Consider the following 11504-nt stretch of genomic DNA (forward strand, 5'->3'; position numbering starts at 1 on the left):
TGGGAGTCTGCTGCTCTCCCTCTCCCTCTGCCCCCCCCCCTTTGCACGCATGCGCGCGCTCTCACGCCCTAAAACAAATCTTTAAAAAAAAGAAACACGTGGTAAATGGTAGCCTTGCCATTGCTCACACTTTCAAAGGTGAGTGTTTTATAATGTAATGTACTGTTTAATTTAAAAATTTTAATTGGAAAAAAAAAATATATATATATATATTCGGATGTTCCCGTAAAGCTTTGGAAACTCAGATAACAGACAGAACCATTTAATTCATATTTATTTCACATTTGATCTGTAAACTTTTTATTAAAAAAAAAAATCCACTGTCATTAGCAACGTGTGCTGCCATTAGTTTGTCTTTAGTGAAATAAGAGCGCAGGCCTTAAAGAGTCTCTGTCTAAAACGTGTAGAAACTCCGATGTAAACACGAGGTGTCCGCCCTCTTCCCTTGATTTTGGGAGTTCATCAATGACATGATCTCAACCAGAAAAGCAGGGGGGAAAGGACAATACTTTGATACCTAAGAGCTCCCGGGACAGGAACTGTACAGTTTGGCAGGCTCATTTGTCTTTTCGAACTGTTTACCTTGGGCAAATTGTATCAGGTTTGCTTCTTCCACATAATTTCCACTCCTCCATCTAAAAACAGCAGCTAAAAGATTTCTTGCAGTCAGCACTTTTGGAGAAGGAGGGGCAGGTGCACAAACATACAAGATAGAAACATACATATTCTTCAAGCAGTGGCCCTGGAGAGAGGGAAGGTGGGAGAGAGGGAGGGAGGGACCCAGGAAAGAGATACTTTTAAAGTGAGTTACTGGGGTGAAGGGTGCATCAGAGGATAATGGCTTTATACACAGGGCTGCTGCAAGGCAGAAAGGTTCATTTACTTCTGTCTTGGTCCCTCCTTGTAATATTTACATAGGAAAAGGCAATTATGCTGTTAGGCACAGGAAAAAAATGGACAGAAATCTTTTCCCCCTCAGGAAATCTCAAAGCAGGTCCAGGCCCCAGGGACAGTCACCAGTTGCTGGTGAAAAGGACACAGAAGGAGGTAATGACACCAGAAAAGGACTTACTTTGCAAAGGGGCTTGGCCTGAACCGAAGACAGTGTGTCTGCCTCAAAGGCATCTCCAACAGCATCAAAAGCCCAGACATCGGGGACCCTAGCGTGTACTATCAAAAATAGTGTATATTTACAGTGGGCGATGGGAGGATGGGCAGGGCTGCCCTGAGCATTTGTTTAAAAACAGAGTTAGGGGAAGGGGGAGAGCAATTAGCTGGGGCTGGGTAACCCCCATCCGTTAATCCTTTGTGAGCCGTACCCTCTGGGGTCTGTTCAGTGCTTGCTTGCTCTGATCTGCATTGACAGCTGGACTCAGGGGAGGTGAAAATACCTTTAGGAAGCAATACTCAGTAGGGGACTCCCAAGAACCCAGGAAGATCGCGCCAAGTCACAAGGGGCCCTAGCAACAACTGGGGGGCCTGCGGCCCTCCCAGCCAGTTCTTTTCCCTGGGGAGGGGGGGAAGCAGAGGCCCACAGGAGGCCACAGGGCAAGGCCTGGCCAGGAAACACCGAGTAGGCAGGACCCGGGTTTCAGTGTGCTGGGACTGCAGAGACGAGCCCCTCGATCCCCGCCGACTGCAGTGGGCGCCAGTCTGTTCGCGGGTCGCGGACCGGGCGCTCACACGATCCGTTTCCTGTCCCCCCGGCAAAGGATCTTCTTGAAGGCCCGGCGGAAGTCGTGGTTGAAGATGGTGTAGATGACCGGGTTCAGCGAGCTGTTGCAGTAGCCGAACCAGAAGAAGAACTTGAAAAGCGTGCGCGGCACGGAGCAGCCCACGGCCGTGAGCGTGTAAGTGAAGAAGAAGGGGAACCAGCACACCACGAACACGCCGATGACCACGGCCAGCACGAACGTGAAGCGCTTCTCGCGGTTTTGCCGCCCGCGCCAGCGCGACGCCTTGGCGCCCCCGCCACGCTCCGCCCCGGGCCCCGCCGCCGACGCCCCGGGCCCTGTGGCCCCCGGCCCGCGCCGCGGCAGGCTGTCCCCGGGCTTCACCTGGCTCGCCCGGGCCTTGCTCTTGGCCCGGGGGCCGCGCTCCGACCTGCGGGGCCCCGGGGGCCGCTCGGCGTGCTCGGACGACGAGCTCTCCTCCAGGTCCAGCGCGTCAGCGTCGCGCGGCCCGGCCGGCGCGGGCTCCCCGGGGGCACCGTTGAGCTGGGCGGGCAGCGGCTCGGGCTCGGCGCCCACCGGGCCCACGTCGCGCTCCGGGCCCAGGCCGTTGGGCCTGCGCTCTGCGCCCCCCGGCGGCGCGGCGGCGGCGTCCGGCCCCCGGCGGCTGGGCGGCACGCGGGTGCGGCGCTTGGCAATCTGGTAGATGCGCACGTAGACCAGGATCATGATGAGGCAGGGAGCGAAGAAGGAGCCGATGCACGACGAGATGACGTACCACTTCTGGTCGTTGATCTCGCAGCGCGGCTCGGCCGGCTGCTGGCCGCCGCTGCCGCCCTTCTTCTCGATGGAGATGAGCGGCGGGAAGGAGATGACGGCCGAGATGACCCACACGGTGACGATGATGGCCTTGATGCGGCGCGGCGTGCGCTTCAGGTTGTACTCGATGGCCTGCGTGATGGACCAGTAGCGATCCAGGCTGATGGCGCACAGGTGCACGATGGACGAGGTGCAGAAGAGCACGTCGAGCGCCAGGTAGATCTCACACCACGCCTTGCCGAAATACCAGTAGCCCATGACCTCGTTGGCCAGCGAGAAAGGGATGACGAGCGTGGCCACCAGGATGTCGGCCGAGGCCAGAGACACCAGGAAGAGGTTCTGGGGCGCCTTCAGCGCGCGGCTTGTGAACACCGCGATGATGACAAGCACGTTGCCGAACACCGTGAGAAGCATGAGCAGGCCGGCCAGGCACACCAGTGTCAGCGTCACCTGCAGGGAGTAAGGGGTGGCCCGGGCGCCGCCCCCTGGCGCCTCGGTCCCGTTCCAGCTCGCGTTGCCCGCGTCCGGCTGCAGGGAGCCCATGGGCGCGAAGCTGCCCTCGGCCAGCGGCTGCTCCTGGCGGAACATGAACGCGGGTGCCCGCTTGCCTGGCCTGCTGCCAGCTGCCTTCTGGCCCTGCGCCAGTGGGTCCTCCTCTTCCTCCCGCGCCCCGCTCGCCCTGCCGCGCCTCACATGGGGAGGGGGCCGCAGGGACGCCGGCCCGAGCTGCCGGGGGGGTGGGGGCTGGGGGGCGCTAGCAGCCCATGGGCCCGGCTCCCGCGAACGGCGCCCGGCCTGCGCTTGTGGCCCTCGTGGTGGGCGCCTTCTCCTGCCCAGCTCAGCACAAGTTTTATTTCTAAGCGGCGGGAGAGAGTAGGTCGAGCCGATGGGGAAAGGGAGATTGATTCTTCAAGAAGGGAGAACAGAAATCATCGGTGGCCTGATCACTTGGAGGGATGACAGAAAATTTAAAATCTATCTCTATCTTGACTCTTGAGCCTGAGCGAAAGCAAGAGGTCTTACCGTGTGCGGGGCCCGCCCCCACCCCGGGAGGCAGCCGAAGGGCGCTGATGCGGGCCTGGGGTCCTAGGTCTGTCTTCTTACATCCCCGAAGCAGCGATTACCGACTCCCTCGCTTTCCCCCAGACGCGGCGGTGCCGGCCGGGCCCGGGCTGGGGCTGGGGTGCGGACTCTGCCGCCTCTCCCGAAGCGCCGCCGGACTTCCAAAGTTGCGTGCCCAGCTGGGGCTGGGGCTCAGCGCGCGGAGCTCGGGGGCGGCGGCGGCGGGGCGAGCCGTGTGCGGGCAGCATGAAGACGCCCCCGTCCTCAGGTGGGCCGGGGCAGGTGGGCGATCGGCCCTCCCGGAGCTGCGGCCGAGGCACAGGGTCTCCTGGGCGTTGGCCCGGCGAGCGGCGGGCGCTGAGTGCAGCCGGACGGGCCGGGGTCCGAGGGCAGCGTGAGTTGGGGTAGGAACGCAGGGCTAGGGGAAGAAGGTGCTGGGGGTGGCCGGGCGGCGGCGCGCCGGCTGCTGGGCGTCTGCAGCGAAGCCCGGGCCGCTGCTGCTCCGCCGCGCTCACCGTGGACTGGTTTTATAGCCCCAGGATCAAGCTGGCGTTGCCGAGCAGCCGGCGTCAGCCCCCACGTGGGAAACCGACCCTCCCCCGCCCCTTGCGCCTCCCCTCCGCGGGTCTAGCGCCCGCGCCCCGTGTGGGACCTTGGGGAGCGCTGGCCCCCTGGCCGGACGGGCTCTTTGGAGAGGCGGGTACCTGGAGCGAGGGGTTTAAAGAGCGTGCCCGGGGAGTGGGAGCGGCCCCTGCTGGGAATTGGCCGAGCAGCTCCGGGCCGGCCCAGCAGAAAGCAGCGGGCCCCGGGGAGGGCCCCCATCGAGCTGGGTCCTGGGAGGGAAGAGAGTTGGGGACCCCGGCCCGAATCGGGAGCAGCATCCACCGGTACCAGTAGCATCCGAAGCAGCCTGGTCCTGGCGGCGAGGAGAGTGGGGTGCTGGTGAGAAGGAAGGCACGCGTTCGCCTCGAACCCCCCGGGGCGGAATTGGGAAGTACCCCCCGGGGAGCGGGACCCGCCCAAGGCCAGAGCTCCGCTCCGGGGAGAGGAGGCCACGTGTGGTCTGAACCACAGAGGAGTGTGCGGGACACGGGCGGCCGGGGTCCGGACCGCGCCCCCTTCCACGGCGGTGAGGAGGGGTCGCGGAGGCGGCGGCTACGCGCCACGACTGAGCGAGGGTGCACTGACACCTGCTGGCAGTTCGTCGTCACGGCGGCCACGCCGGGCGCTTGCTTCCGCCTCTGCAGTCCTTTGCCTACAGCGCCTTCTCCTATTTCAGGACAAGTTTGGGTCCGAGCTCAGGAAAGGAGAAGCCAGATTTTAAATTGCACTTTGTCACGTTGCAGAAATCTTCCTAAAGTATACACGTTGTGTGTCGGGAGTGGGAGTTCGCCTGAGAAAGTCACGTTGGGAAGGGCTCAGCCGGCCATCCGAGCCCGGGACTGGCATCTCATCCTGGCCAAGGCACGGCCCACCGTTCCCTCAGATCCCAGAGGCCTGGAGGCTCCCCTAATGATGGCCCAGTTCTAGCCCGCTATGAACCATTTTGTCTTTGTGGAGGCAGGAAAGCTGGACTCCAACCCCCCCCCCGCCCCCATTCCAGATGCATACACACCGTCTTTTAGTTAAGGAGGGGGGTGCTGGTCAAAAGAGGAGAGAATCTTTTCCATGTTCTCTCTGACGGGAATAGCATGGAGCGAGGTGAATGGCTAGTTCTTCTGGGCATGCTGGTTGCCCTACAATAGATCTCGACAACTGCTAGAGTACCAGCTTGTATTATGCTATCTGCAGGTTTCAAATCGGCAGGCGGTTTAAGGGTAAGCCCAGGAGGATAGGATCTGTTAACAGGAGAGATTAACAGAGAAATTAAAGAGAAGTCGCCTTATTGAAGGACCCGATAAAGCAGAATACCTTATGCAATCACCTAAGCTGGAAGTTCAAGATCCAGCAGATCACCTCTCTGCAAAGCAGGGTGCAGGCTCAGGTCTGGCTCCGGGATCGGGATGAATGCAGGGCGGTGAGCATCACATTCAGCCCCAGCTGATGTCTACAGCCAGTACCGGTGATAGAATCACTGAAGTAGCCTCTGGATGCACATAGGAGGACTGTATTCTTTCAAAGTACTTCACAGATCTCTCGTTTGACTTCAGTACTTTTCTCTCCCAATCTCTGATCCAGTCGGGCGACCTCTACCAGTCTTAATTCCGAGGAGCCAGAAAGCTCTTTTCTGGAGGATCTAAAGGAAGCTGAGAAGACAGAATTTGCTCCCTCTGTTGAGCTCATCACTTCCCATCTTCTGCTCAAATCTTAGCTCTGAGTCTCCTGGCAGGGGGCAGAAACATGGCACAGACTCGGTTGCCCAGGTGAATACACTTATTTTTGCACAGCAACCAGGAGCCCCTAACTTCAAGTATGAATGATGAGAGAGACAAATATCCAAGGTGGAGGCAGTCTGGGGCTCGAGGTGTTGTTCACAGAACTTAGGGAGGGAGTCCTAGACGGGCAGGGCTGCGCATCTCCCTATCCGCTGCGAACACGCCGCTGTTCTCCCAGTCTCATTTCAGAAGCAAGAAGGAAAGTGAAAACCCAGGCCGAAGCACTTTCCTTTCTTGGATCTCTGCTGCTAGCCTGCGTATGACACCTCTTGTCACATTTTCTGAACGCTTCCCAAACAGCCAGTCAGTTCCTTAATTCCTGGGTTCGGAGTCTCTTCTACTAAAATGAAAACAGGTCTTTCAAGGAACTAAGGTCTCTAAGACCAGCATACAACACTTAGGGGCTTTGGCGAAGTACCTCGTACGATCCTGTCCCGGGCTCTGTCCAGAGCCCTTCACCTGCAGAGTTCTTCCTCCTTCCTTCTTCTTGTACATGAACCTTATCACCAGAGGCTCTGCCTCCTTAGTTTGACACAAAGGGTCAGTCTATCTGAGCTTACAAAGCCAAGTGGGCACCATAATTTTTTGCTGCGCTAGCTGAATGAGTCAGCCTGAGCAGAGAGAAAGCCACAAAGACAGTACTTCTTAACCAGGCCTGTAAGGCAGCACTGCCTGGGAAGGTCAAAGACACTTACCAGGGCTCCATGGCACAATTATGATTCATCAGGTCTTGGGTGGGATGTAGCATGTGTATTTGAAAAGGTTGTTTGGCAGGTGCTAACAAGCACACTCAAGACTCACTGCCCTAAGCAATACATCTCTGGGGCAGGAGTGAGGAGCAACGGTCTTGGTGGGGGCAGGGAGGGAGCGGCCAAACGCCCTGAGGATTTTCAGCAAGCCAACCTGAGCTACGAGAATGTGCTCCAGATTGAGGATCACTGCCCCGGTGGGCCAAAGGGACAGCCAAGGTGGGTATCACAATCCTCAGGGATCTGAGGCAGAACAGGTGAGAGCCACTGCAATATGGAGGTTGACTTTCGTGGCTTGAGGAGTCACCTCTGGGCATACAAGTGGGGATCCATCATTATTGCTACTATTAATAAAAATAAATACTGTTTATTAGCAATAACCCCATACCAGGCACAATGCTGGGCAGTTTATGTACTATATACATTTTATATAATTCCCCAAAACAACCCTATAGTGTAGATATGACCTGCCTTTACAGCTGGGGAAAACAAGGCACAGAGAGAGAGGCTAAGTAGGGTATTCAGCTAACAAGTAGCAGGGCCACATCTGGACCCGAGGTTTCCTGATTTTAAGCCCATTGAGCTTTCTAACTGCCTTTCTGTGGATGTCTGTCCTCTACCACACTGACAAAAGGAAACCTGCAAGAGATTCATCAGAAATGAGAGTGTTGACGAGCTGTCAGATCCTCCCTATATCCTTTTCCTCCCAATCCATTGTGTGGCTGCCAGAGTGGGACATATAGGGCCAGATGTGTTCCTTCATTCCACATCTGATGCTACCGCATGGGAGGAAGCATCAAGTATACTCTACACAAGACTGAGCATTTTCCCATGGCCAGCCTGACGGAGAGCCAACACCACAGTATTGATTATGTCCTCCCCTTGATGGAAGTCACAGCTCCCTCTCATGGGCGCCCCTACATATTTCTTTCATGGCTCGGGTGGACTTCCATTGCACTAGCTCCCCTGTTCACTTATAGATAGTACAGTAAGGGGAAAGGACTGTTCTGTTCATCTTTGTACTTCTAGAACATACCTAAAACAGGCTTTCTAGAAATCAAATTTCTGGAACCTACCCCTTGGAGATTCAACAGGACTATGGTAGGACTTGTATTTTTAACAAACACCTGAGTAATCCAATAAATACCAAAATGTAAGACACACTGGCATAGATATTTGATAAATATGTGTGTGATGAATGCATGAAAGAATTAGTGAATGAATGGATACTACTTTCGATTAAGGTATCCAAGAAGGAAGAGGCCCAGAAGAAGGTGCCTAAAATGGCTAGCACTTCATTCCCAAATCAGGAATTAGTTGAGGTATCTTAACTAGTTCAGAGATATAAGATTCTCTCATATTCTATTTATCTATCTATCCATCTATCTCTGTCTCTCTTATTATCTCTAAAAAAATGTAAGTAATGAGAGATGTTCTATTTAAAACTATCAGCTAGGCAATTTACCAATAAATGAAAGTAGCTTAAGCTAAATAATGTTTGTCCTGTAATTACATCTGTAATTAAAGGGTCAGGCAACACCAAAATGTACCTTGACTTCATCTAAAGGGAGTGAGGGAACTGGGCAGGAGGTGTTATTAATAGTTTACTTTTTCTTTTCCTCCCTCCCTCCCTCCCTCCCTCCCTTCCTCCCTCCCTTCCTCTCTTCCTTCCTTTTCCTTCCTTCCTTCCTTCCTTCCTTCCTTCCTTCCTTCCTTCCTCCTTCCTTCCTTCCTTCCTCCCTTTCTTTCTCTTTTTCTCTTTCTTTCTCTCTCTCTCTCTTTCTTTCTTTCTAAAGCCTTGACTAAGAAAAAAACGACATGCCTCGTTAGCTTGCGCTCCTAGGCTGTGATATAAGCCTCACGAATAGAAGTTTGGACACACAAACGTAGGCCACACACCCACGCACACAGACCGTACTTAAACACACATTCTCAATCCATCTGAACACAATGAGCAGGTGGGGAACACCATGTTCCCACTGCTGCTCCTGCCATGTGCACAGCTGGAACCAAATGCTGCTGCGAGCTACAGACAGCTGTCAAGTCCCTGCGTTGTCGGCACGGGGGTGGTGGGAGGGCAGTCACTAGAAACAAGTTCTGTTGCTCCCTCTGAGCCATTATGTGATTCCTCCACTTTCTTGTACCTGTGCCCGAGCCCTTCGGGATCACACTGTAACCGAAGGTGAACGTAAGCCAAAAGAAAAGCAACGGCAAGAGCGTTGTTGTTCCGTGCTACCTGATTTCCCACCTTCCGGGCGTCTCCTCACTACCTGCCGGACCAGTCCTGCTGGACTCACAAAAACAAGGGAGAAGTCCTGCCTCTGCCTCTTTGTCTTTATCTCTAGACTACTAGCCCCTCTCACCATCATCCTGGGAAGATGAAGCCGGGTGTCTTCTGGCCCTGCAAGGGCCCCTGGCCAAGACCAGGAAGAGAGCACTGTGCCAGGATCGGCGATTCCTTCAGGATGCAAGAAAAGGCTAGGCTCCTCTCTGGCTCCTTGCTGCTGCCCACCCACCCCCTGCACCCGGCCCCGTGGGCCACGTTTGTGTTTCCACGACAGTGTGACCGTGGAGGGCGGTGCCCATACAGGAACCTTGTCCTCACCTCCTGCAGTCCTCCAGGGCAGTCCCCATAAATAAGTGCCCTTTCCCACCACATCCAGGTGATGATCTTGCCTGTTTTGTCCAGAAGCGTAAGGAAAAGCAAACCTCAAATCAGTTATGTCACATGATGGCTGTTCATTCTCAGGTATAACAGGTGAGCCAGAGCCACTGCGCCTGGGTGTAAAGGAGATATTTGTCACCAACGTTAATAACTCTTAAGCTAACATTCATTAATCTAGGTGGGTAAGGTGAATTCACCCTTCACATTTACTCAAAGAAACCATGGAGACGCGGTGCCTGAAACATAACACACACGCACACACGCACACACACGTACACACACATACTATTTAAGAGATGGTCTGGCTATCAATGCTCCCTGGAAATGTTTTCACAAACTCCAAAAGAAATCCATCTTTCTGGGCGCCTGGGTGGCTCAGTTGGTTAAGCGACTGCCTTCGGCTCAGGTCATGGTCCCGGCGTCCTGGGATCGAGTCCCACATCGGGCTCCCAGCTCGGCGGGGAGCCTGCTTCTCCCTCTGACCCTCTCCCCTCTCATGCTGTTTGTCTCTCTCTCTCTCTCTCAAATAAATAAATAAATAAAATCTTTAAAAAAAAAAAAAGAAATCCATCTTTCTAACCAGAAAAATCGGAAAAGGGATTCCTGGAAGCGTCCAACTGATGGCGGCAGGGGAAGCCAACGAGAAGGGAGAAGGGGTCCTCTAAGTCCATGTACGGCCGACGTAAGCCCCAGCTCCCCTGTGAGCTGCGCATGCGTGTGACCGACAGAACGCGGCAGAGCAGAGCCTTCAAACGCTTCGATTTGGAAACAGTGGCCGTAAAAGGAAAGACAAAACCTGGGATCCAAAACCAACCTTCACACAGGGATGTATTTGCTCAGTCTTATAATACGTGTAAAATAATTTCAGAATTGCTTCTTCACCTATATACCACGACAAAAAAAAAAAAAAAAATCAAGCTCCTAAAAAGAGTCCAGAGGTTACAGTATGCTAAGTGAAAGAAGCCAGACACAAAAGTCATGTATTGTATGATTGCATTTACATGCAAGGTTCAGAATTGGCAAATCCATAGAGGCAGAGAGCAGATTTGTGGGCACCGGGGCTGCGAGAAGGCAAAGTAGGGAGCGAGCACTTTCTGGGTGTGAGGGTTTTTGTGCGGGTGATGAAAAGGTTTCGGAACCAGAGGTGGTAGTTGCACATTATGAAATAGTCACTTTAAAATGGCTCATTAAAAAAAATAAAATAAAATGGCTAATTTTATGTTATCTGAATTTCATCTAAAAATTTTTTTAAAGATTTTATTTATTTGAGAGGGAGAACACAAGGAGGGGGAGCTGCAGAGGGAGAGGGAGAAGCAGGCTCCCCACTGAGCAGGGAGCCCCACACAGGACTCGATCCCAGAACCCCGGGATCATGACCTGAGACAAAGGCAGACGTTTAACCAACTGAGCCACCCAGGCGCCCCTCACCTAAAATTTTTTTAAAAGAGTTCAGAAATTGTAAGCAGTTCTCCCCTACCTTGCACCCAAGACTGAAGGAATACAATTCCCTCGAGACAGTCAAATACAATTTTGTATGTTTATTTGCTTCCAGTTTTCTTTCTTTCTTTTCAGTTTCCCCTTCCTATTTACTTTACATTGTGAACATGCAAAATATGCTTCCCAAAGTCAAAACTATACAAAACAGTTAGAAAAGTGTCATCCCATCGTGACCCCTTCCACCCTCCTGTACCACCTCCACCACTTAAACCAGCTTCGTTGTCTTCCTTCTATAAAGATAAGCAAACAACATTATCTCCTATAAATCACTCCATATCAGTTCATAAAGACATTATTTTCATCTGCTTTTTTTTTATAGCTGCATAGCATTCCATGGTGTGTACATATCATGGCTTATTCAACCAATTTCCTGTGCTTGGACATTTTGGTGGTTCCAATACTTTGCCATTATAAATAATGTAATGAATAACTTTGTGCTTGTGCACTTCCATTTTGTTGGAAACATAGCTTGAGTTTAAATTCCTAGGAGTGGGACTGCTGGGTTAAAGCGCAGATGTGTGTACACCAATCAGAATGGCTAGAATTTACAAGTCAGGAAACGACAGATGTTGGCGGGGATGCGGAGAAAGGGGAACCCTCCTACACTGTTGGTGGGAATGCAAGCTGGTGCAGCCACTCTGGAAAACTGTATGGAGGTTCCTCAAAA

The 11504-nt window shown here is 53.5% G+C and overlaps 1 protein-coding gene across 1 annotated transcript; it reads right to left on the bottom strand.

Annotated features, from left to right (window-relative positions):
* Positions 1-257: 257 nt before the first annotated feature.
* Positions 258-4067, bottom strand: ADRA2A (adrenoceptor alpha 2A). The gene has a single exon (XM_081823553.1). It carries the CDS (start codon positions 3075-3077, stop codon positions 1680-1682), a length of 1398 nt encoding a protein of 465 aa, XP_081679679.1. The 5' UTR covers positions 3078-4067; the 3' UTR covers positions 258-1679.
* Between the last annotated feature and the right edge of the window lie 7437 nt (positions 4068-11504).

The sequence above is a fragment of the Leptonychotes weddellii genome, chromosome 6 (assembly GCF_054177405.1).
Source record: "Leptonychotes weddellii isolate Sample4059 chromosome 6, ASM5417740v2, whole genome shotgun sequence".
Taxonomy (NCBI): domain Eukaryota; kingdom Metazoa; phylum Chordata; class Mammalia; order Carnivora; family Phocidae; genus Leptonychotes; species Leptonychotes weddellii.

What these genes read in the sequence shown, in the direction of transcription:
- ADRA2A (XM_081823553.1), bottom strand. Translation starts at nt 3,077, where the DNA reads ATGTTCCGCCAGGAGCAGCCGCTGGCCGAGGGCAGCTTCGCGCCCATG.